Consider the following 24,906-nt stretch of genomic DNA (forward strand, 5'->3'; position numbering starts at 1 on the left):
CTGCCGCACGGGGTGAACGTCTCCCCTAGGGATGAAATGAGCCGTTGGGAAGTCCACCTTGACTCACCCTCCGTCACCAGTGTCTCTAGGACGACTGAAAAGCAAGAGGCTGCTGGTGGAGGGAAGCAAAGGGGGGGGGGGCGCAGCTGCGTGGCACCTGCATGCTGCAGGGCTGGCCTGGCTTCCCGCCTCGTCCCCGAGTAGGGTTACTAGGTAGCTTCAGAAAAAATACCGGACACACTTGATCGGGGGGACCAGCCAGGAGGGGAGTGGGGCTAGCCGAGAGGGGCGGGGGGAAAGAGGACTGGTGGGGAGGGGTTAGGAGCAGCAGGGCTGGCTGGGAGAGATCAGGAGGAGGAGGACTGTTCAGCAGGAAGCAGGGCTGGCCGGGAGAGGGTCGGGGAGAGCGGGGCTGGCCGGGGAGGGAACGGGGGGGAAGAGAATCGGCCGGCGGGGAGCAGGACTGACCCGGGCACATGCAGATCCCAGGGCGCTGCCCGTCCCGTGCACGATTCCAGGGGCACGGACGGGGCGTTTCCTCCACCCCAAGGCGTCACTCCTACGTCAGACGCAACCAAAGGCTCCCAGCGCCGATCGCGCCCCCCTCCCCGCCACTCCCCCTGCGCCCGCCAGGCTTCCGTCGGGCGCCCAGCGGAAAACCAGAAAATACCGGACATTGCGGACGTCCGGTATTTTCTGATTTTTTTTTCCGGACAGAAGGCCCCAAATCGGGTCTGTCCGGTTGAATACCAGACACCTGGCAACCCGAGGGCCGTGGCGGATGAACGGGAGAGCGAAAGGCCGAGGTTTTCCAGAAACAGCCGCCTCCGGTTTTTGTGGGTGGGTGTCACATCAGCGCCGGAGCTTTAAGGGCTGGAAATGAAATGGGGCGGGTGGGGAGAAGGCCTTGCAACAGAGGCAAACACCCTCCGCGGATCCGGAGAGGAGCCCTGGGATGGCCGGCTGGCTCCCTGGGACTCGTGAGGCTTCGCCAGCAGCACGTGCTGAGCCCAAGCGCCCGCGGAGGGACGGGAGGGAGGCAGACGGGAAGGTGGCCGTGGGGGAGGAGCAGGTGATGGGTACGGGGGTGCAGGGCAGGGGGCAGCGCTAAGGGCCTGGGCTAATCGACAGCCCTGGGAAACTCTCCGGGGCCGGAGGCCAGCAGCAGGAATTCTCCAGGCCCCTCCCCGCTGCAGCTGTGCCCACGAATCCACAATGCCAGGCCTTTGTTCCGTGCCTAGCCGGCAATGCCAGGGCGGCTCCTGGCCCGGACAGGCAGGGGGCTTGGGAAGTTGCGGGGCCCAGCCTGGACTGCGCCGCGCACGCCCGGGGAGATGATGGGTAGCTGCCCCTAGGACATGGTGCCTGACCGCCTGCCTCTCCTCTCCCCTCCCCATTTCCCCCCACAGCAAGGGGAGGGGGATCAGTTCCCAGACACACGCCCAGGACCCGTGGCCACCCCTCCCGTGCCTACAGCCGGGGCAAAGGGCGGCCAAACTGTTTGTGCTCCTGGGCTGCCCCCAGAACCGCAGCGCCCGAGGGGTTAACCGAGGCCTTCGCCCACGCCCAGCCAGAACAGGGCCTCCCTTCAGCGCGCTCCCCAGCCTGGAGACGCCTCGGGCCTGTTCTCCCTCCCTTCTCCCACCCACGCCCGGGGCTGCATCCCGGGACAGGGACTGCAGGGCCAGGCCCACAGCCCGAGGCGGGCAGAGGGCAGGAGGAGGGAGGCAAAGGGTTAATGCTCCCGGGGACTAGCCCCCGCTGCGTCACGTGAAATGAGTTTGGCAGGTCTCGGCCTAGGTGCTCGTTTTGCACCGAGTCGGAGCCCGGTGGGGCCTCGTCCGTGGGGTTTGCACAAGAGAGACCACGGCAGACGGGGGTGGGGGGGGCTCGAGGGGCACTAGCAGAGCTGGGGGGCGGGGGAGGGAAGCTCCCCCCTCTTATGCCTGCTCTGCTTGGGTCTAGCGGGTCTCTGCAAAACCTTCGCTCCCCCAAGGGGTGAGATCCGCTCCCAGGCCGGGGCCTGCTGGAGCCATCCAGCGAGAGGAATCCGGGGCCTCTCGGGGAAGGTCCCGCTGGCCACAGAGGTGGGGTTCAGGGTCTGCGGATGGACAGGGAGCCAGGAGGCAGCTGCCCCGCCAGGTCCCCGTAGGGAGCTCAGGCAGGACCTATCCAGGGTGCAGGGGACCTGGCCGAGAGTCCCTGGCTAGCCCCGGGGCCGGGATCAGTCCCTCTGTCTCCTAGGCCCCCTCCCTGGATTAGGGGTGTAGCTCTCCAGTGGGGTTCCGGCCCCAAGCTCAGGCCCTGGGAGCCCCCCCGGCTCTGCTGCCCCATTCGCACTGGGAGCGGAGGGGCAGGTGCGTCCTGTTTACCCCTGGGCCTGAGCCGGGCTCTCTGGGGCTGCTCCCCGCTGGCCCAGCAGGCCCGGCCCCAGTTCCAGCCAGGGGGCAGGTTCCCCTGCTTTGAAAATCTCCTGGTCCATGGGCCCGATCCTGCAAGGTGCCGGGAGCCGAGGGAACTCCGGCTCGTGCGGGATGCGGCCTGGGTGCGCGTCCGGAGCCCCACCCTGGATGGACGCAGGCGAGGGGCGCTCCCCCAGTGCCCCTCGGGGGATCTCTGCCTTGGGGGGCAGCCCGGGGACACCAGGGTCACTTCTCCCAGCCCAGCAGAGAGCCAGGACCCCAGGGGGAGCCGGGCAGGAGCCAGAGGCCTCGCGAGGCAGTGGGAGGGAATTAAGGGAGGGATTTTTGCCGGGCGGCTGGGAGCAGCGCGGGGAAAGGCTGCTGGACTCCTGGAGGTCGGGTTCCTGGCTGAGCGAACCGGGGCGGGGAGGAGGAACCGAACCCGCCGGGAGGGAAGAGGGACCAGCCCCCTTGCTCCCAGGGGGGCTGCAGCGTGGGGCCTGCTGCGGGTTGCCATGGAGACAGGTTGCTTTTTATCCTAGCTCCCCTCGCTTCCCGGCAGCGGGTTTCCAGGCAGGGGCTGCGGCTGGGGGGGCCCCGGTGCCGGGGGGGACACAGGTAAGAGGATGCTCCGTGCCAGGAGGGTGGCAAGGGGGCGGCCTTGGACCGGGGGGGGTGGAGGGGAGGAGAAATCATGCCCCAGCGCTGTGCCAGGCTGAATGGCGCGGGGGGTCTCCTGGCTCAGCCCCGGCGACCTGGCACGCGGGCTGGGGCACTTGCGCCAGGCTGGCACTGGAGGGCATGGAGGCAGGGGGAGGGGACATGGAGTCACTGTCCTGCCTGGCTCCTTGCACCCCCCTCGCTCCCCGAGCCGAAGCCCTTCCAGCTCTCGGGGTGCTCGGGGTCTGCAGCCCCTTTGCTGGCTGCCTGGTCAGAGCTTTTGACCCCTCCGGAGTGGCCGGATCCAGCCCCACGGGCGCCGATCCGGGAAGGGGACCCAGCCGGGCCAGTGCCAGATGGCCTGGCCCAGCCACCGGCCGGCTGGCACGGGGGCCATTGTCCTGCGGTCTGCACCGGCTCCTTTTCACACAACAGGGCTCCCCGCTGCCCCTCCGATCCGGAACAGCTGGGGAAACGCAGAAGCCTCTGGGCCGAGTTCCCCCGGGACCTGCAGCTGAGAAAGGAAGGAGCTGCCTGCCCGGGAGAGGCTGCCCCATAGCCTGCGGCAAAGGGGCGAGCTAGTGGGGCACAGAGACGGGATTGCAGCAGAGACCTAGGTTCTAGCAGCCACTGGGCAAAGAGACTTGAGCGTCGCTGGGGGCGGCTCCATGGAGGCCCCGGCTCAGCACATGCCGAATGGGACAAGAGAATATATAGTCCATGACCCTCCTTCCCAGCATGCCTTGCGGCAATGGCCCTTTGGGAACTACATCTCCCACAATCCCCGTGTTCCATACGTGGGGGCCTATAGCTGCCCTGAAGGACCCCACCCCATTACTTATAAGATAACGTGCAGCCTAGAGAAAGGAGATGTATTTCTCCTTAGCCTCTTCTAACAACGCAGGGCCGGGGCATTTGGTGACAGGAAAGGAGGCATTTTAAACACTGAAAAGGAAATGCTTTTTTAAACCGGCACAAAGGGCCTGTGGAACTCCTGGCCACATGATATCCCTGAGGCCAAGAGCTGTATTGGGTAGTTAGTGGTTTTCCTTTTCACCCCAAAAGGTGATAGCTCCTGGGCCAAATCCTGATCTAAGCCCCTCTGGATTTGCCTTCCGGACACGCCACTGGCTTCGGAGGGGTTACTCCATATTTGCACCAGGATAACTGACCTCAGGATCTTTGCCCCCAGGCTTGGTCCTACCACATCCTTCCAAACAGGTTTCGTTTCCAGGCGTTGCCCGTTTGTGACCGCTCCGGGGGCTGGTGATGCATGTGCAGGGGCATGCGGGGACAGTCCCCATGTGTCTTCACGTATGGATGGCTCTGCTAGGGTTAGGGGGACCTGGTGCAAGCCTGTGCGGAGGGTGCATTGTGAGTGCGTTATGTGTGTGTGTGTGTGTGTCATGTCTGCAATGTGATTTGTGTTGCATCGGGGGGGTTGTGCTATAGAGTGTGTGCCAGGCTTACCCGGGGACAGCAACTGGCCCCCCTTCCACACCCCTGCGTAGCCCCCATCCGGCCAAGTCTCCTTGGCTCGAAGTCAGGGGCGGGGAACCTTTTTGGGGTGGGAGGCTGCCGAACCACAGAAAAATCAGTTGGGGGCTGCACAAAAGCGAGAAGCAAAAAACCCCAAACAAACCTTCACGGACGTGGCCCCCGACTGAGGAAAAAGACCATCACATGGCAGCACCCAGGGCCCCCCGGGCTATAGATTTTGTGGGACACAGGCTCTGGAGTGGGGGCAAAATCGGGGTTCAGTGTGTGGAAAGGGGCTGCCGGGAAGCAGGCTTGGGGTGTAGGGTCAGGGCGAGAGGAAGAGCACAGGAGCAGGCTGGGAGGGGAGTCCCAAGCCTCAGGGGCCGGATCCAGGCAAGCCGGGGGCCGCATGGGCTGTAGGTTCCCCACCCCTGCGCTAAGCCATTCTGGTCATGTGCCCTGGGGGTCAGGCGCGGTTCCAGCCCTGTCTCTGCTTTGACAAGTCTCTTCTGGCCTCCCCGCCCGTCGGCCACTCCTCTTGGGACAGCCCCGCCTTTCCCCCCTCTCCTGGAGGGCCGGAGCCCCGGGATCTATGTCCCCTGCGTCTGTTTCCAGCCCAGCTCCGTCCCCCACTTACCCTCGTGTCTTGGCTCCTTTGGCAGACAAGCTCTTTGGGAAGCGGCTGCTGCAGGCCGGGCGCTACATCATGTCCCACAAATCTTGGATGAAGACGGTGCCCACGGAGAACTGCGACGTGCTGATGACCTTCACCGGTAAGGGGCCGCTCGGCCTGGCGGGCAGCCACCTCTGGGGTGGGACGTGGCCGCTGCTTAGCACAGTGCCATGGGACTGGAAGAGGCCCGGACGGGCAGGAGGCAGCTGGGATGGGGCAGGACGCCGGGGCTCACGCCCTACCGCCGGGGCGGGTGACGGATCCCAGATGCTCTTTCGGTTCATTGGCCGTTGCTGCCTGGCACAGCGCCCCCTAGAGAGCATTGGGGGTCAGCGCTGACTCCTTTTCCTCCCCCTCCCTACGTCCTGCACCAGCTGGAAACTGCCCCTGCCCCGGAATAATCTTTTGGCCCAAGTCCTGGAGCCCTGCGGGGAGGGGGCTGTGGATCAGGTTCGAGGGGCGTCGGCAGGGCAGGAACAGCAGAGCTGGGTCAGGAAGACAGCAGCCCCCCAGACTCCCCTGGGAAGCAGCCTCGTCACGCCCCCCCGAAAGCTCAGCGCGGGACGTCCCGGATGGGGGGGTGCCCGAGCGGCTGCCCACCCGCCTCTCCCGGCGCCTCTTCCCCCCCAGACACGACGGACGACCACACGCTGCTCTGGCTGCTGAACCACATCCGGCTGGGCATCCCGGAGCTCATCATCCAGATCCGGCACCACCGGCACACCAAGGTGTACGCCTTCTTCGTCACCGCCACCTACGAGAGGTAGGGCCCCGGGGGCTCCCTCCAGCTCGCTCCCACCCCGGCGTCCTTGGGGGGGGGCGGTTCGTCCGACTCTCACGGCTCCCCCTCTCTCTCCGGGGCAGCTTGCTGCGTGGGGCGGACGAGATCGGGCTGCGGAAGCCGGTGAAGGCGGAGTTCGGGGGGGGCACGCGCAGCTTCTCCTGCGAGGAGGATTACATCTACGAGAACATCGAGAACGAGCTCTTCTTCTTCAGCTCCCAGGTGGGCCGGCCCCGGGGCTCTGGGCTGGGGGGGATCCGGGCTGTGGAGGGAGGACAGCCCCCCCCCAGCTCTTCTCGCCGGCATGGACGCTGTGGGGCAGGGAATCCATCGGGAGGGGGGCAGCTTTGGAGCTCGCGTCCTGGGTCCTGGCGGGAGTTCTGGCTCCATGCACAGCCGCCCGGTGGGTGCAGACGATGCTGTCGGGGGGGAGTCAAGGGGGGGCTCTCGGTGCCGGCCCCGCCGCTCACCCCGCCTCCGCCTGCAGGAGCGGCAGAACATCATCCGGTACTGGCTGGAGAACCTGCGGGCCAAGCACGGGGAGTCGCTGCACAACATCCACTTCTTGGAGGGGCAGCCCATCAGTGAGTGCGGGGCCCACCCAGCCGACCGGCCCGGGGAGCGGAACGACCAGCGGCTCTGGGGCTAGCGGCAGATAATGGGGGGTGGCGGGGGAGGGAGGGGAGCAGGCGTGCCATGGGCCGGGGAAGGGGGGGGTCAGGCTGCTGGGAGCATGCGCCTTAGTGAGAAAGAGGAGGTTCAGATGGGGGAGACCAGTTACCCCCTTTGAGCGATGCCTGGCAGCCCGTGCGTGTGCGTGTGCACACATGTGTGCGTGTGCGTGTGCCTGTGGCAGCAGGAGCCTCACAGCTGTTGGGAGTCAGGAGCTGCTCATCCCGAGGGGACTGACCAGTAGATTTTGCCAACCCTATATCATCCCCTGGCACCGGTCTCCAGCTTGCACCCCTGGCCACAGCCCAGGGGAGGGGAGAGACCCCTGCGTCTTGGGGCCGGCTGGGGCCTGGGGGAGGGGAGAGACCCCTGCGTCTTGGGGCCAGGGAGGGGCTGGCTGGGGCCTGGGGTAGGGGAGAGACCCCTGTGTCTTGGGGCCGGCTGGGGTCTGGGGGAGGGGAGAGACCCCTATGCCTTGGGGCCAGGGAGGGGCCAGCTGGGGCCGGGGGGAGGGGAGAGACCCCTGGGCCTTGGGGCCAGGGAGGGGCCGGCTGGGGCCAGGGGAGGGGAGAGACCCCTATGCCTTGGGGCCAGGGAGGGGCCAGCTGGGGCCGGGGGGGGGGAGAGACCCCTGGGCCTTGGGGCCAGGGAGGGGCCGGCTGGGGCCAGGGGAGGGGAGAGACCCCTATGCCTTGGGGCCAGGGAGGGGCCGGCTGGGGCCGGGGGAGGGGAGAGACCCCTGGGCCTTGGGGCCAGGGAGGGGCCGGCTGGGGCCGGGGGAGGGGAGAGACCCCTATGCCTTGGGGCCAGGGAGGGGCCGGCTGGGGCCTGGGGTAGGGGAGAGACCCCTATGCCTTGGGGCCAGGGAGGGGCCGGCTGGGGCCGGGGGAGGGGAGAGACCCCTATGCCTTGGGGCCAGGGAGGGGCCGGCTGGGGCCGGGGGAGGGGAGAGACCCCTGTGTCTTGGGGCCGGCTGGGGCCTGGGGGAGGGGAGAGACCCCTGTGTCTTGGGGCCGGCTGGGGCCTGGGGGAGGGGAGAGACCCCTGTGTCTTGGGGCCGGCTGGGGCCTGGGGAGGGGAGAGACCCCTATGCCTTGGGGCCAGGGAGGGGCCGGCTGGGGCCAGGGGAGGGGAGAGACCCCTATGCCTTGGGGCCAGGGAGGGGCCAGCTGGGGCCGGGGGGAGGGGAGAGACCCCTATGCCTTGGGGCCAGGGAGGGGCCGGCTGGGGCCGGGGGAGGGGAGAGACCCCTGGGCCTTGGGGCCAGGGAGGGGCCGGCTGGGGCCGGGGGAGGGGAGAGACCCCTATGCCTTGGGGCCAGGGAGGGGCCGGCTGGGGCCAGGGGAGGGGAGAGACCCCTATGCCTTGGGGCCAGGGAGGGGCCGGCTGGGGCCGGGGGAGGGGAGAGACCCCTGGGCCTTGGGGCCAGGGAGGGGCCGGCTGGGGCCGGGGGAGGGGAGAGACCCCTATGCCTTGGGGCCAGGGAGGGGCCGGCTGGGGCCAGGGGAGGGGAGAGACCCCTATGCCTTGGGGCCAGGGAGGGGCCGGCTGGGGCCGGGGGAGGGGAGAGACCCCTGGGCCTTGGGGCCAGGGAGGGGCCGGCTGGGGCCGGGGGAGGGGAGAGACCCCTGCGTCTTGGGGCCAGGGAGGGGCCGGCTGGACCCCTGGTCGCTCACTGCTCTCCCTCCCTCCCGCAGTCCCTGAGCTGGTGGCCCGCGGCGTCATCCAGCAGGTGTTCCCCGTCCACGAGCAGCGAATCCTCAACCGGCTCATGAAGTCCTGGGTGCAGGCGATCTGCGAGGCCCAGCCCTTGGGTACGTAGCTGCTGCCTCCGCCCCACCCGCTGGGGAGCAGCGTTACCCCTCCCGGGCGGGGCCAGCGCTCCAGTGCCGGGGGTCAGGAGAGGGTCCAAAAGGGGGGATTCCCCCCGAGGTGCTGATAGCCGGGCCACACTGGCTCCCCGCCAGCCCCGCCCGTGTCTCTCCCCCACTGCACACGTGTCCCCCGCCAGATGCACCCCTCCGCGCACGTGTCCCCGGACAGGCGTGAGCACCCAGAGACCCAAGGCAGAGTCCTGCCCCTCTCCGTCTGCCCCCCACCCGCATCCACGGCCCAGCCCTGGCTGCTGACTCCTGCTCTCCCCTCCGCAGACGAGATCTGCGATTACTTCGGGGTGAAGATCGCCATGTACTTTGCCTGGCTCGGCTTCTACACCTCGGCCATGGTGTACCCCGCCGTCTTTGGCGCCATCCTCTACACCTTCACTGAGAACGACCAGGTGAGGGGGCCGGGCCGAGGGCAGGGGGAGACCTGGGATGGGGGTGCAGTGGGGCAGGGAACTGCAGTACTCCCTAGGGCTGACCCTCGGCGCGGTGTCCCTCTCCCCCAGGCAGGGATTTCCCTACACCCCCCAATGGGGGTATATACCCCCCTAAATTTCCCCAATACCCCCCCAGTTTTGTGAACTACGGTGCCATACAGCCCACCATCACCCTCACGGTCTCACCCCTCATCGGCCCTGACACCCCCGTTGTAAATTCGAACACCCCCCTAATTTCAATTCCTGGGGAGGCTACTGCTCCCAGGCATGCAAGGCGGGTCACATCGGTACGGAGAGGAGAGTAGAGCCTGATAGATCACGGGGAGCGAGGACAGGACTCCTGGGTTGTATTCTCAGCCCTGGATTGAGGAGGGGAGTGGAGTCTACTGGTCAGAGCAGCGGGGACTGGGTGTCCGGACTCCTGGGTTGTATTCTCAGCCCTGGGATTGTGGAGGGGAGAGGAGTCTAGTGGTCAGAGCAGTGGGGACCGGGTGTCCGGACTCCTGGGTTGTATTCTCAGCCCTGGGATTGTGGAGGGGAGAGGAGTCTAGTGGTCAGAGCAGTGGGGACCGGGTGTCCGGACTCCTGGGTTGTATTCTCAGCCCTGGGATTGAGGAGGGGAGGGGAGTCTAGTGGTGAGAGCAGCGGGGACCGGGTGTCAGGACCCCTGGGTTCGATTCCTGGCTTTGCTACTCACCGCTTGTTGTTCGTAACCCATCCTCCCTCCCAGACCAGCCGTGACATCTGCTGCGTGGTCTTCGCCATCTTCAACGTCGTCTGGGCCACGCTCTTCCTGGAGGAGTGGAAGCGGCGGGGAGCCGAGTTCGCCTACAAGTGGGGGACGCTGGACACGCCCGCCGAGTCCATCGAGGAGCCCCGCCCCCAGTTCCGGGTGAGCGGCGGGGGAGGGGGGCAGCCCAGGGGGCTGGGGTGACCCAAAAGCCCCTGACCGGAAGTGAAGCCCCTCCTGATTGGCACCAGGCTACGCCAGGAGCAGGGCTGCAGAGCACTGGGGGCTCCCGGGAGCTGTGGGGGGGGAGGTGGATCCCTGCCTCGGTTTCCCCAGAGCTGTGGGCGGGCCGGCTCACGGGCTCCTCTCCTGCGCCAGGGCATCAAGAGGATCAGCCCGGTGACCAACGCGGAGGAGTTCTACTACCCGCCGTGGAAGCGGCTGCTCTTCCAGTGCCTGGTCAGCCTGCCCGTCTGCCTCGTCTGCCTCTCCTTCGTCTTCCTCGTCATGCTGGGCTGCTTCGAGCTGCAGGTGGGTGACGCTGCCCCCTGCCCCGGCCCAGCCCCTCTGGCCGCAGCCAGGCACCTCTCCTCCCGCCAGCAGGGGGCGCTGAATCCCATTCTCTCCCCTCTGCCCCCCGCCAGGGGGATGCACCAAGCCCTGGTTCCATCCTGGGGTGGCCCGTGGCAGGAGGCCGACATTCCTGGAGTGGGGCAGGGCGAGAGGAGACAGGAAGCTGTTTGCACGCCTGTGTGCGTGTGTGCACGGGTGTGTGCACGGGTGTGTGCGTGCGGCTGGGAGTAGTTTCCTGGGCGTGGGAGTGTGTCTGCCCACCTGCACGTGTAGGAAGGCTTGCACACGCGGGTGCAAGTTAAATCCCATCGTGCCGGAGGGGCGGTGGGGGGAGACGGGGGCGCTCTGTGGCTGAGCCTCCCCTTCCTCTGCGTCCGCCGTTGCGCCAGCCCCACGCCCTGCTTGGGAGCAGCTGTTCCGGGTCCCCGCTCCTCACACTTGGGCTGGGCAGAGCCAGGGGCCGGCGCCATCTGGGCAGGCTAGTTACCACCCGCTCTGGGGCTCCCTCGGCGTCTCCGCGCCCTTCTGACTCCCTAGCTCCTGGGACGACAGCACAGAGAATCTGTGGAACTCCTTGCCACATGAAACCATGGAGGCCAGGAGCTGGATTCTAAAGAGGCTGGGGCAGTTGCCAAGCAGTGGCCACTCCTGAAAACAGGCTCCTGCCCCAGGTGGACCCTGGTGGCTGAGCCGTGGGGTGTCTGCTCAGGGGCGGAGGTGGGCACAGCAACCCGTACAACCCTGCCCCTCGTGTCCCTGCAGGAGCTTGTGTTGAGTATTAAGGAGCTGCCCCGGCTCATCCGCTTCCTGCCCAAGATCGCCTTGGCCCTCATCGTCACCGCCTGCGACGACGTCTACAGGAAGATCGCCTACTGGCTGAACGACATGGGTGAGTCACGGGGTGCTGGGGACTTCTCCAAACCCTCTGGGGTCAGATCCCTGGGCCCGGCGGCTCCTAGCGCGAGGGCTTGGCCCCTGCAGGAGCCGGGAACCCAGCCAGGGGTGGGGCACGGCCCTCGTTTCCCATCGGACCTCGGCCACTCACAACCCGCTGCACGGCCAGACGCGCTGGCTCCTCCCCGGGCTAATCCGGTCTTGGGGATGCCGGTTCGCCCCGGGGGGCAAGCGCATCCTGGGGTCAGTGCGTGGGCCCCATGGAGCGGCGGGAGCCAGGCACTGAGCATCCTCCTCCAGCCCCCGACTCACCCCGCCCGCCCCCCCGCTCTGGCTTGAGTCTCCGTTCTCTTTCCAGAAAACTACCGGCTACAGAGTGCCTACGAGAAACACCTCATCATTAAAATGGTCCTGGTGAGCAAGCCGGGGTGGGTGCCGAGGAGGGGGCAGATGGGCCCTGCCTGGTGTTGCCTTTAATTTTTTCCATCTATGTGCGGAATAAATTTTGTTATTTGCACTGAGGAATGTGTACCACCAATAGAAACACATGCTGCTGGCGGGGGGGGGGGGGGCAGTGCTGCTAATCAGCTGGGTGGTACCTGCCCTGCCTGGGAGCGGCCACAGTGGTGCAGGGCGGCTCGGGCAGGGAGCCCATCAGCAGCCGTGCCCGGGAGAATCCTTCCGCCCAGGGGACGCCAGCTCTGCGCAGGGAGCACGTCGCCCCCTGCTGCTTGGTGGCCGTGACTGCACCAGCCTTGACCGCGAAGGGAGTCCCGCTGACCTGGCTGCCCACTGCTGTGTCCCAGAACCCCCGCGCCAGGGCCCCAGCGTGCAGGGGAAGCCCCTGTGGTCACGGCCACCCCGGCAGCTGTAGGGTTGCCCCGTGCCCGCTGGGGCTGAGTCAGACGGGGGTGGTCTGGAGTGCCCGGATCCCGAGGGCGGGGGGCTGGCTTGTTCCAGGCTGACTCTCCCTCTTTCTCCCCGGCAGTTTCAGTTTGTAAATTCCTACCTAAGTCTTTTCTACATCGGTTTCTACCTCAAAGACATGGAGCGGCTGAAGGAGGTAAGGGGGGGGGGGGGGGGCGCTCCTGCCCCGGGCCCGGTGTGTGAGCCGGGGGAGAGGGCGGCAGGGTCCCTGCCGAGCTAAATCCAGCTGGGATCTTCGCTCGGCCCCGCGCCCCCTGTTCCGGTGGGGACGGACGCCTCCGTTCCGGGTCTGCCTGCGCCCAGCTCCATCGCCTTCGGCTGGGGCACAGGGGCGCCCCGAGGCAGGCTCCCTGCCCCCAAACCCCTCCATTGCTGAGCCCTCCCTTGACTTGGGGCTGGCGCTCTCCTCTTCATTGTCTGTCTCTCTCTCTCTCTGTCTGTCCGTCTCTCCCCTCCGCAGCTCCTGCTCATCTTCTCTCTCTCCCAAAGCCTCCTGCGTCAGCTCAAAGACGCTCTCCTCCCATTCCTCCTCCTCCAGCTCCACCTCTTTCTCATCTCCTTTAAGGGGCTCTTGAGCTTTGCCTGCAGCCTGGCAGGAGCCAAAGTAGGAGCAGGGGGGTGGGGGGGAGGCGGGGCAGCCCCGCTGGCCGGACCGCCCTGGGGAACAGCCACGGGGCGGGTCTGGTCCCTTTGGGCGCTCGGGAGCAATAGCCCAGGGCTGGGGTGGGGAATGAAACCTGGGCCTTACCCCCCTGGGGGGGCGGGGTCAGCTCTGGTCTGGCCCCAGGGCAGAGGGGCTGGCTGGGGGGGGTGGGGGCCTTTCCCTCTTGGCGCAGGGAAGGAGGTGAGGCGCCTTTGGCCTGGTGGGCCCCAGTTCCAATCAGCCCCACGGCGTTGGACTGGATTTGCCAACCTGTGCCGGCTGGTTTGGGGCCCGGGGGTGCTGAGGGTGCCCCTCTCCCCCTCCCGACCCCCTCAGCAGGGTGGCCGGAGTCGTCTCGCCCTCCGAGGGCGCACGGCAAACTGGTCCTGCCGCAGCCGGGGGGCACTGACGCTCGAGGGGCGCTTGAGGGCATGAGAAGGATCTGCCCCAATGATGGGGGGTCCGTGAGGACATTCTGGGGGGGTTGCAGGGCCCCGTGCGCCTCTCCCCAAGCCCCCTCGACCCAGCTCCGGGGCAGCGCCCGCGGGGTACAGAAGGCCGGGGAGCCGGCTCCGACGTAACGCCCGCCCGGGCGCCTGTCCCCTCCCCAGATGCTGGCCACGCTGCTCATCACCCGCCAGTTCCTGCAGAACGTCAAGGAAGTGGCGCAGCCTCACCTGTACCGCCGGCTGCAGCGGGGCGAGCTGAGCCTCCGGCAGGTCCGCGACGTCTCCCACGCCCTCCTGCGCCTGCTCGCCCAGCGGTACGCGGAGCCCCGGGCGGCGGAGCCGGGGGCCCGGCCGGGCCCGGAGCCCCCGGAGGGGACCCAGGGGGAGAAGTGTCTCAACGGCGGCTGCGGCGTCCCGGAGGAGGAGGAGGAGGAGGAGAAGCGGGAGTCGGACTCGGAGGACGAGAGCCTGCTGGACTGCGGGCTGAAGCTGAAGAAGGTGAGCTTCATCGAGCGGGCCGAGCGCCGGAGCCGGGAGCTGGGCTGCATGGAGGACGCCAGCTTCCTGGAGGAGGGCAGCCCCACCATGGTGGAGAAGGGCATGGACCCCGCCTCCGTCTTCGAGCTGCCCGAGGACGAGGAGGAGGGCGAGGGGCCCTCCGGCAGCCCCCTCCCGCCAGCCAAGGAGCTGGCGGTGACCCTGCGGGCCCGGCGGGGCCTGGCGCCCGAGAGCCGGGAGGAGGAGGAGGAGGAGGAGGAAGGCAGGAGGCGGAACCGGGCCTCCTGGATTGACCCGCCGGAGGAGAACTACTCCCCCCAGCTCACCCAGGCCGAGGTGGAGAGCTGCATGAAGAAGTACGAGGTGAGGGCTGGGATAGAGGGGCGCCCGAGTGGCCTGGGTCACCGGCGGAGCTCAGCATTGGGGGAGCTCAGGGCGGGGCTGGCAGGGGCTGTGGGTCAGGGCTGAGGGGCACTGGCAGAGCTGGGTGTGTGGGGAGTCCAGGGTGGGGGTAGCAAGGGGCTGTGGGTTGGGGCTGAGGGGCACTGACAGAGCTGGGTGTGTGGGGAGTCCAGGGTGGGGGTAGCAAGGGGCCGTGGGTTGGGGCTGAGCTGGGTTTGTGTGAAGCCCAGAGCTAGGCTAGCAGGGGCTGCGAGTTGGGACGGGGGGAGGTCCCCAGGGCTGGGCTAGCAGGGGACTGTGGGTCAGGGCTGGGGGGCACTGGCAGCACTGCGTGGGGGGGGGACACCCAGAGCTGGGCTAACAGGGCTGCAGGATGGGACCATGGGGCAGCAGGGACTTGTACCCCCCCCAGCGTGACTCCTCCCCTCCCCCAGGACACGTTCCAGGATTACCAGGAGATGTTCATCCAGTTTGGCTACGTGGTTCTCTTCTCCTCCGCCTTCCCCCTGGCCGCCCTGTGCGCCCTCATCAACAACATCATCGAGATCCGCAGCGACGCCTTCAAGCTGTGCACCGGGCTGCAGCGTCCCTTCGGCCAGCGGGTGGAGAGCATCGGGCAGTGGCAGGTGGGGGCGGCAGCAGGAACAGCTGGTGGGGGGGGAACAGGGACGTGTCAGAGCGACAGAGAGGCTGGAAAGGGGCCTGCTGGGGATCCCTGTGGGGCACGGAGCCGGCACGGCCAGGCGCCCAGTCCTGGGCTCTGTGACCCGTGGAGGGCAGGAGAGGTGCAGCATTTTGCTTGCCTCGGTGCGTGTGCCGGGCTCCTCCCCAGAGCTGGCTGCATGTTTCCAGCAGAGCGACCGTGTGCTCGGAGCGGTCTGGCGGGAGGTGCCCTCGGGACGGGAGTTGCTGTTTGTTAGGGGTTGGGTACAGGCCTTGATCCCAGCGAGGGGGCAAATCGGGGCCTTGCAGCCTCTCTGGTTTCTCTCTTCCTTAGGCTCCCGCCGCCTGGGGTGGGACTTGGCTCTCGCTGGGTCTGTACGCGCTCGCCCCAAACAGGGCCCAAAGGCTCTTCATGGGCTCAGCCTTCAGCCCCCGTCTTCACCAGGAGACCCCAGTCCTGCTGTCCCGGCCTCTGATCAGCCCCACGGACCGGACCAGGCCAGGCCCCCTGGCAGCCCAGCCCCCACCTCGCAGCAGCCTGCCCGCACTTAGTGAGGGAGGCTCATCAACCAGTGTGAGCTGGCCCCAGACCTGCTGCCCTGTTACATAGAATTCTACCTGATGGCTCAGAGCAAACGCACTGAGTGGAATAAGCCCCAGTTGATGGTTACTAAAATTGAGGGAGCAGTTGTTTCACCTGCGGAACTCCCTGCCACAGGATGTTAGTGGGGCAAATCCCTCCACAGGAGGAGAGAGGGCTTGGCTGGGCCACTCCTCCCTCGGGAGAGAGCGGTGGCCAGACCAAGTCTGAGGGTATGTCTACACTAGCCCCCTATTTGATCTAGGGAGGCTAATGAGGGCGACCGAAATTGCAAATTTCAGGATCCCGCGCTTCATTAGCATGTTCCCGGCCGGTCGCCATTTTTAGAAACTGCCCGCGTCTACACGCAGCAGTGAAACGGGATTCCGAATTAAAGCCCTAACTCGAATTAGCTGGTATTCTTCCTGGAATGAGGTTTACCAGCTAATTCAATTTAAGGGCTTTAATTTGGAATCCCGTTTCACTGCTGCGTGTAGACGCGGGCATTTACTTCGGGCTCGTCAATTTCTAAAATGGCGTCCGGCCGGCAACATACTAATGAAGCGCAGGATATTGAAATCCCGCGCTTCATTTGCAATTTCGGTCGCCCTCATTAGCCTCCCTAGATCAAACTAGGGGGCTAGTGTAGACGTACCCTGAGAGAGCGGTATTGTGACGCCGCGCACTGGACCCTGTGGCCACTCACATTTGGCCCCGACGCCCGTCCAGAAGGGCAGCTGGGCCCAATCTGCTGCCCCAGGCGGCTGTCGAGTTTGGAGCTAGCTAGAGTAGCCTTGTCTGTCTGGCCTGGCTGGGGGAGATGGGCTGGGTCCCCGCCCGGGGCACGTGGCGTGTCTCATCCCCGGGGTTCGTCTTGCAGAAAGTGATGGAGGCCATGGGCGTCCTGGCCATCGTGGTGAACTGCTACCTGATTGGTCAGTGCGGCCAGCTGCAGCGCCTCTTCCCATGGCTCAGCCCAGAGGGGGCCATCGTCTCCGTGGTGGTGCTGGAGGTACGGACGTGCTCGCGGGGCTGAGGGTTGTTGTGGGAGGGTCTCTCCTGAGTGGTGGGGCCATGTGTGTGGTTTGTTATGGTAGGGTCTCTGGCTGGGGCTATGTGTGGGAGGGGTGTTATGGTAGGGTCTCTGGAGCAGAAGCTGTGTGTGGGGTTTGTTATAGGGTCTCCGGCTGGAGTGCGAAGTGTGTGTGGGGTTTGTTATGGTAGGGTCTCTGGCAGGCGCTGAGTGTGGGTTTGTTATGGTAGGGTCTCTGGCAGGAGCTGAGTGTGGGTTTGTTATGGTAGGGTCTCTGGAGCAGGAGCTGTGTGTGAGGTTTGTTATGGTAGGGTCTCTGGCAGGAGCTGAGTGTGGGTTTGTTATGGTAGGGTCTCTGGCAGGAGCTGTGTGTGGGTTTGTTATGGTAGGGTCTCTGGAGCAGGAGCTGTGTGTGAGGTTTGTTATGGTAGGGTCTCTGGCTGGAGCTGAGTGTGGGTTTGTTATGGTAGGGTCTCTGGCAGGAGCTGTGTGTGAGGTTTGTTATGATAGGGTCTCTGGAGCAGGGCTGCTGCTGCTTGCGTCGCGCACACGGGCACTGTGTTTGCTGTGGGGGGGACGTACAGGGGATCCGCCCGGGTTGGGATCCGAGGGCGAGGAACCTGGGGCCGGTCAGATTCCAGGCTCTGAGCCCGGGGCTGTTTCTAAAGCGGCCGCACGGAGGCCCCCCCCAGCTCTCAGCCTGTCTCCTCCCGCAGCACTTTGCCCTGCTCCTGAAGTACCTCATCCAAGTGGCCATCCCGGACATCCCGGCCTGGGTGGCGGAGGAGATGGCGAAGCTGGAGTATCAACGCAGGGAGGCCTTCAAGGTGAGTCCTGGTGGCGCGGCCGCAGCTCCAAAGCCCCCGCTGGGCGGGGCATGCGGAGCAAGTTTTGGGGGGGGGGTCTCGGCCTCGAGGCCACCTCCCCTGGCCGGTGGCGGGAGGCTCCCCAAAGCCCCCCCACCAGGCGCCTGCCGCTCACCAGCTCCGTCCCCCCGCAGAAGCACGAGCGGCAGGCGCAGCACCACTACCAGCAGCAGCAGCGGCGCAAGCGGGAGGAGGAGGAGCGGCAGCGGCAGGCCGAGTACCACGCCCGCAAGGAGCGCGAGTCCGGCCGGGACGAGGGGAAGCCGGAGGCGGCCGGGCAGGACCCGGCCCACGAGAAGAGCCAGGCCAAAACCAAAGGGGCCCACGGCGCCGAGAAGCCCAAGCGGCCCAGCTCGCTGCTGGCCACCAACAACGTCATGAAACTGAAGCAGATCATTCCGCTGCAGGGCAAGTTCCTGTCGGGGGGCGGCGCCGGGGCCGCCGGCTCCGCCCCCGCCCGCTCCCCCCAGTCCCCCACCGGCAGCGAAAACAAACTGCCCGGCTTCCTCAGCTTCAAGTTCCTGAAATCGCCGGAGACCAAGAGGGACGGGGGCACCGAGAGGGTCCAGTCACCCACCAAGGCCTTCAACCCGGGCAAACTCTTCAACTTCGGCAAATCCGAGGGGGCCGGTGGCAACGGCGCCGCCACGGCCACGCCGCCACGGCCCGGCCCTTCCTCGGAGGGCGGCGAGAGGCTGCCGCCCAGCAAAGCCCATCTCAACGGGCTGGAGGACGAGGGCTGCCTGGAGGAGGGCGAGCTCCGAGCCGAGGAGGAGAGCACAGGCCATAAACTCTAACAGGGGGGTCGGGGGGGGTCAGGCAAAGGAGCCTCAGAGCCCCGGTCTGTTCTTCAAGCAGAATGAGGACGGGCCCAGCCTGGTGGGGGGCTCTTCAGATACCCGCCCCCTCCCCGTCTGGCGCCAGCAGCAGAGCGGAGGAGGGTGGGGACCGGTCGTGGCGACAGTCCCGTCCTCCCCGCCGCGGTGACGTCGGCGGCCCCAGCTCAGGGCCGCATCCTCAGGGGAGGGGCAGGAGTGGACGTGGGGGGCAGGGGGAGCAAGGCAGGGCTGGGGGCTGGAAAAGGAGGCGGAGGGAGGAGGGGGCAGCAGGTCGGGGGTGCAGACACTGCCGAGGGGGCCGCCCAAGATCGAGGGGCACGGGTGGGGCTGGGCGGCCAGGCTGGACTAGCAGGGGGCTGCGGGTTGGAAGTGAGAGGCATTGGCAGAGCTCCGGGGGGCAGGGAGGCCAGAGCGCGACTAGCCGGGGAGCAGCAGCAGGGCGGTGGGTGGATTCCCCCTTGAGCACTGGGGGTTTTCTCCCTTTCTCCTCGCCGAGCCGGGCCAGGAGAGGGCCTGGGCACAAAGGGCTCGGGGGGCAGAGAGGGGGGTGCTGTACATGCCTGTTCCTGGGGGGTAACCCCAAGCACGTCCTGCAGGAAATCACCCCAATAGAGCACCCAGAGCCTGGTCCAGACCTGCCTGAGCCTAAAGCCGGACGGGTGGGTCTGGCAGAGGGGGTTGGGGAAGTAGAGGCAGCAGCCGCCCCTAGCGGCCTTGCATTCAGGAGCTCAGCGGGGGGTGTGCAGAGCCAATCGGAGCCCGGGGGCCACGCGGGTTCCCGGCGAGGACTCCCCAGCTGCCTGCTGAGCCCCTGGCTGCCCCCCTCCCCCCCCCCAGAGACGATTAGTCCCCCTGATGCAGGCTTTCAGGCTGGTGTGGCTACTGCGAACATGCACCAGTAGGGGGCGCTCCCTGCCTGCCTCCTCCAGCCATCCCAGTTCCTGGGCTTGAGTCCCCTCCCCAGCTCCAGCTGCCCTGGCAAGCCTGGGAGGGGCTGGATGAGCTCACAAGCTTCTCCCCTCCCTGAAGTCCAGGGTGGCCTGCAAGGGGCTGGCCCCGCCCGTCTGCCAGAGGGTGGGAGATCTAGCGCATGGGCCACCCTGGCAGAGCTCCTCGTCCCTTTGGCCCGGCTGGGGACGGAGGGGGAGGTCAGGCGGGCGCTGGCGAGGAGGCCCAGGTGTGGGAGGAACAGAGGGGCCAGCCCAGGTACACCCGGACAGAGGGCGCTGGGGACGCAGGCCACGTGGAGACAGCGCACGTGGAGGGGGAGGTAGGCTAGCCCCCGGGCTGTCTCACCAGACTCCTATCTGGCCTGGCCGCAGAGGGGAAAACCCGGGAGTCCATCTCCGTGCGCCCAGAGCTCGGACCGATTTGCTTTTTCCTCTTTCTGCTCGAAGAACAGCCGCCAGGGCGGGGGAGCGGCGTCATTTCCATGCATGGTCGACATTTCTTGCACTCAAAGCCCCCCCGACTAGCAGACTCCATTCCGTTCTTCAGACAGCTCGCAAAGGCGGAGGCAGGAGCTGGGGGCCGGAGCCCCCGGCGCGGATGCAAAACGTTGAGCTTTCCGGTGTCCAGGACGACGCGCGCCCGGGCGCTAATCTTGCCGCATGCCTGGCAGGGAAGAAGGGGAGCCGACCCTCGGTGGCTTTGGAAGAACTGGGACGTTGCCGTTTCTCCCGCAATAAGGAGCTTGCAGATAAATCGCGTCAGAGACGGGGGGAAGGAAATCAGCTCAAGGGGGCAAGGGGATCAGCGGGGAGGGGGAAGGATAAATAACCGACGTGCTTCGCAACCAAATCATTGCAGGGCCCGCGGCCTCGGGGGGGCGGGGGGGGGATTGGCTTCGCTTCTAGCGCGGGGCAGCTTTTGCCGTAGCTAGCGGCTGGTCTCAGCTAGCGCGGTGGCGACAGCTGTCTCGGCGCTCCGCCGCTCGCCCCGCGTTTCAGCAGCGCAGGTTTAGCGCTCGCGGCCCGCCCCGGCCAGTTTGACGTGGAGACGCGTCTCTGCAGCCGGCCGGCTTGGCTTTGCGCTTGAGTGGGGATGGGGGAATCTTGGACAGTTGGCTGGCGGGAGGCCGGAGGACAGGAAAGGGACTGTCAAGGAGGGTCATCGGGCTGGGTGGAGTGGCAAGCGGATGGGTCGGTTTAAGATGGCAGGGGTCTCTCGGCTGCATTAGCAGAGGGAGGAGACAAGTCCAGCACCCCTAGAAGTGCCCCCCTGGCCTGCACCCCAGCAAGCTGCGTCCCCCACCCCACGAAGCCCTTGCCACGGAGTGTTTGGAACCAAGGCCCTTAGGGGGACGCTGAGCAGAGATGGGGTGTGGCTGGCCCCACTCGGGCCCCCCATGTTTAGGGTTCAAGTCGGGGTTTGAAATGGGGGAAAAGGTGAACCTGTAAACATCATCCGTAACAGGCTAGTCGGTCGGGGGCTGCTCCCCTGCAAGGGGGCCCGCTGAGCAGCCCCTGTCCCTGGTGGGCCCAGCTGTCCTGCCGCAGGTGACACGCTGGTTCCGAGAGCAGAGCTAGCAGCCCAGGCCGTCCCCCGTCCCAGGGACGAGGCAGCCTGCAGCCCACGGCCCTGCGAAGGATTTTTAGTGGCTACATTTTTAAAGGCATTTTTCCAGCCTGGGTTCAAAAGCCGCCAGTCTCCCAAAGCGGAAGGATCTGGAGACAGGCTGAGGGGGTCTTCTAAGGGCTTGTGTGTAGCCGTCTCCTGCGAGAGGCCCTGGACTCACCTTGCAAGGCCTGGGCAGACCAGGGGTCTTTCCCCAGGCCTGGAGTCTTCTAGGAAACCGCAGAAGGATTAATTTTCATTCTTCCACATCCGTGCTGGTTTTGTCTTAGCACCAAGCCATTCTGTAGCAGCAATAAACTAGACCAAGGCGCGTGGAGTAGCTCACCCCAGCCAGGGTGCGCATCGCGGGGGGCGTGACACTGTCCAGCCAGGGTTCAGTCCTCGCTCACCTGGCCCTGGCTCACGCCCATGCCGGGCCGGCCCCCAGGCAGGAAGAGAACCCCTGTGTAGAAAACACCGCAGGGAGGGGAGGCGCGAGCTGGCGGAACTGCTCTGGGTCCAGGCCATGGTGTGTCCCACGGCGAATGGAGGTTTCACCTGGACAGCGACGGGGGGAGGGGAAGTGTTGGGGGTCACTCCTCTTGGCAAGATCAGACGGGGCTGGGGCTGCTGCCCCGGAGGAGAGTCCCAGGGAGCCTTACGGACATCAAGGCCAGGGCAGGTATCGGGAAGGGAATCCCCTCCGGTTATGTGCCTGGAGTTCCCTTCCTCCGAGATCTGCCTGCCGGAGAGGGACTCCGGCACCTCTCTGCTGCGGGTGACTGAGCAACTGGGCATCCCCCTTCGGAACGTGCTGATCTCCAGCAGGCCAGCCCAGGGGCTCAGGGCTGCTAAGCTCAGCAGATGTGTCCGGGGGCCCAGGAGCCGCGACTCTCACCCCGCAGTGCTTTGGGGTGGGACTGGATACAAGGTTCCCCCGGAGGAAAAACCAGAAAGAGCAGGCGGGGGGGAGGACTCAGGCTTCCGGAGGGCCACAAGGAAGCAATTGGAGCAATTCCTGGCGGCCAGAGGGGCTCGTGGCGTCTCCTCTGCCGCCAGCGCGTTGGCCTCTCCCTCCCTCCTTGCAGCGAGCGTGCGGCGTGGTGGCAGTGTGGGATGAAAGGTGGGGAGAAAGCCCCCTGCCCCCCCACCTCACATACCCTAGAGAACCTCCCAACTACCCCGCTCCAAGGCTGGGAGGAAGGAAGTAACCGAAGAGGCTTTTTCCTTCGGGCTCGCCTGTAAAATGCTTGGCGCTAGCTTATTGCTCTGCCCCCATGCCGGCCACTGGTCTGTGTGGCCCTACAGGAAACAAGGACCCAAATCTTGCCCTGACTGCCCCCCCCTCCAAGTTGTACTGGGTGGCCTCAGAGATGGCGAGGTTCTCCTAGATTCAGTTCCTCCGATGGCCATTACATGCACCCAGAGGGGATCTTCCCTCTGTGGGGCCCAAGGATTCGCCACCCCTCCAATTATTCCCCCCCGCTTTATCCTCCTCCCCCTCCCAGGAGCTAAGGGGGGCCCAGTCACTCGCCGGCTTGGTGCCAGAGGCCTGTGGCCGGCCGCCGGAGGAGCACAGCCAGCCGTGGAAGGAGCCCGACGGGCTTTGCGTTCAGACCTCGTTTTGTTCCGTCCGTGACCCGAGTGCCGTTCGTCGAAGCCGACTCTTGCGTTGGCCGTTGTCTGACTCATGCTGGTCTTAACGAGCGAGCTCCGACCTGGGACGCGCTCCTGAGAGTAACACTCCGGAAACCACAGCCGGCAAGCGCCACCTCCCAGGCCACGGGGCAGATGTCCCTTCCGTGGCAAGGGTCCCGGCAGTTCTAAACCCGGTGGCCTGGGAAAATATTTCCATGCACGGCTGGTTGGTGGCTTTTTCTGGGCAATTACTGTACAAAGAGTGAAAGGTGGTTGGGGGAGGGGGGTGCTGTTTTATTTCTTTCAATTGAAATTACAAAAATAAAGGGATTATTTATTTCTTTTTAATTTTGTCATATTTTTGTAAAACCTGCAGAAATGCAATAAAAATTATATTTCAACAAAGCTGGGTGTTGGCGTCTGCTGTTGGCAGGCTGCGGCGGCCGGGGGCGCTGGCTTCCCCGGGTTTCTCTTCCTACACACCCTTTAGAGACGGTCCCTAGTGTCCCAAGAGCTATCCCCAATAGCATGAGGTTAATAAACCCAGAGTTAGGAGATGGCAGGGCCCCTAGGGCAGACCTTAGATTTCCAGGGGTGCGCACTGAGGATGTTAAATTGCCATTATCTAACCGTCTAGCCGATGCAATTTGTATCGCCTACACGCTTAGCCGATAAGGACCGCCCTGCAGGGCCGGGGTAGCGGCCGGAGCCAGCTGGAGCCGGAACCGAGCAGTCCTGGCTCGTGCTGGCTCCGGGAGCCATCCACATGGGTGCTCTGCATTTTAAATTGAGTAAGGGACAGGCTAGACTGGGGTCTCCTACCTTTTTAAGCACAAGATCACTTTTTGAATGTAAGTGCAATCCAGGATCTGCCTCTAGGCCTTAGGGTTGGTACAGGGGGATGCTGGAGGCTAGAGTTTTTGGCGCAGGGGTAATGTTTTATTTGCATACTTATTTGCATAATGCATATGCAAATGTTGCCAGGGCACCAACAGTCTGTGCATGGGTTTGCCAGTCTCTGCTGCCAAAAAGGTTGGGAACTGCTGCTCCAAACTCGCTGGTTCATCTAGCTCGAAAAGGGGTCCACCAACACTCTCGCAAGAGCCAGGCCTTGGCCCAGCCTTCCGTCCCCCGCAGACGAAGCCACAGTAACTGGGGTGGGGATTCCACACTTGGGCATGGAAACGAGCCTCCAGCATGAGGTTTCCGCTGCAGCCCCGAGCTCTCGGGATCCCTCCAGCCCCCAGGAATCGAGCAGAGCTGCCGCCCTTGGAAATAAATAGCAGCTGCCGTTCTCCAGCCCAGCCACGCTGTTTGGACTATTGGGCCGGGGCGAGTCACCGCTGAGAAAGGCACAAAGTTCCCCTGGTGACTGGTCCATAGCTTGCCCCTAAACCCGAGGAAAACAAATTTCAGAGGGGGAGCCCTGTTAGGATGCTTCAGCAAAAGCAACAGAGACCACTACGCCTGTCCTCATGCACTCGTCAGTCTTCACAGGCCCTCTGACTCGGAGTAAAACGCTACTTCCTGCATCTTTCATTCTGAGCAGCTGGTTATAAAATTGCTCCGAATACACTTGGAACAGGAGGGAAGGCAGGATCTTGTTTACTCAACTGCCAAAACCCTACTCTGGTACAGATCAGACCTCTCTGGCCCGGCACCCTCGGGACCTGGCCGGTCCCGAACGAGGGAATTTACTGAACCGAGGGAGTTCCCCTGCTACCAGCCTGCTAGCCCACCTCCCTCCCCACTGCTGGCCCCCTGCCAGGCTGGTGCAACCCCAGCAGCCTGGACTACCGCATCCACAACCCCGCTACTGGAGCTCTGAGCCGCCAGCCCTCTTTCCACTAGGGCTCCCACTCAGGACTCCCTGATCCAGGAGCATCTGTGGTCTGTTGTCAGACCAGAGAATGCCGGTTTTGGGAGGTCCAACCTGTAACAAGATTAGGTCACAGGGACAAGTTAGACACTGAGTATAAGGGAACTGGGAACGTAGCTTCTATTCCTAGATGGTCACTACTGAAAGCAGCAGTCGTCCTCTACAGCCAAGAAGCAAAACTTAGCATCTAGGAGGAAGCTTCTGCCCTTTTCTAACTCCGAAGCAGGGTGCTTGGAGTGGAGAAGCTAGAGCAAGGCATTTCTAGCGGCCTTCACCTCCCCCAGGAAAGCGATCATTGAAGCCAAGTGGGAAACAACGCGGTTCTGCAAGATCTGAAATTTGTTTTCATTCTGAAGGAAAGCGAATGAAATTTCAGAGTTCTCAGCACAAGTTCCAGAGGAATTTGTTTTCATGTCAGAACAGCCCTGCAAAGGCCAGACCAATGGTCCATCTCGCCCAATAGCCTGTTTTCCAACAGTGGTCACCGCCAGGTGCTTCGAAGGGAACGAACAGAACAGGCAGTTGTCGAGTGATCCAGCCACTTCTGGCAGTCAGAGGCTAAGGTCAGGTTTATAAGAGACCCAGAAGGTCGGCTTAAGGTACGCCACTTTAGCTCCGTAAATAACGTACCAGGGGGCGATGTCCCTAAGCCAAGTTTGGCGACATCTCCATGGTGGGATGTGGACAGGAGCAAATGCCCCCACTGGCTTTCCTTACTGCTTGCAAATGGAGGAGTACCGGCACCAACC

The 24,906-nt window shown here is 65.1% G+C and overlaps 1 protein-coding gene across 2 annotated transcripts in view; it reads left to right on the forward strand.

Annotated features, from left to right (window-relative positions):
- The window catches only part of ANO8 (anoctamin 8), a 29,400-nt gene extending 6,718 nt beyond the window's left edge, over positions 1–22,682 (forward strand). The window contains exons 2-18 of one of the 2 annotated variants that reach the window (XM_075902780.2): positions 5,204–5,314; positions 5,845–5,977; positions 6,079–6,217; positions 6,483–6,579; positions 8,365–8,481; positions 8,818–8,945; positions 9,718–9,879; positions 10,096–10,248; positions 11,053–11,179; positions 11,543–11,598; positions 12,173–12,247; positions 12,572–12,715; positions 13,366–14,064; positions 14,538–14,729; positions 16,227–16,358; positions 17,096–17,206; positions 17,380–22,682. In XM_075902780.2, coding sequence (XP_075758895.2) covers positions 5,204–5,314; positions 5,845–5,977; positions 6,079–6,217; positions 6,483–6,579; positions 8,365–8,481; positions 8,818–8,945; positions 9,718–9,879; positions 10,096–10,248; positions 11,053–11,179; positions 11,543–11,598; positions 12,173–12,247; positions 12,572–12,715; positions 13,366–14,064; positions 14,538–14,729; positions 16,227–16,358; positions 17,096–17,206; positions 17,380–18,042 — 3,239 coding nt within the window. In that variant the 3' untranslated portion in view covers positions 18,043–22,682. The remainder of the gene's footprint in view (positions 1–5,203; positions 5,315–5,844; positions 5,978–6,078; positions 6,218–6,482; positions 6,580–8,364; positions 8,482–8,817; positions 8,946–9,717; positions 9,880–10,095; positions 10,249–11,052; positions 11,180–11,542; positions 11,599–12,172; positions 12,248–12,571; positions 12,716–13,365; positions 14,065–14,537; positions 14,730–16,226; positions 16,359–17,095; positions 17,207–17,379) is intronic. The other variant, XM_075902781.2, reaches the window with a different exon arrangement.
- Positions 22,683–24,906: the final 2,224 nt, after the last annotated feature.

The sequence above is a fragment of the Pelodiscus sinensis genome, chromosome 32 (genome assembly GCF_052426305.1).
Source record: "Pelodiscus sinensis isolate ZL-2025 chromosome 32, ASM5242630v1, whole genome shotgun sequence".
NCBI classification, from domain to species: Eukaryota; Metazoa; Chordata; order Testudines; family Trionychidae; genus Pelodiscus; species Pelodiscus sinensis.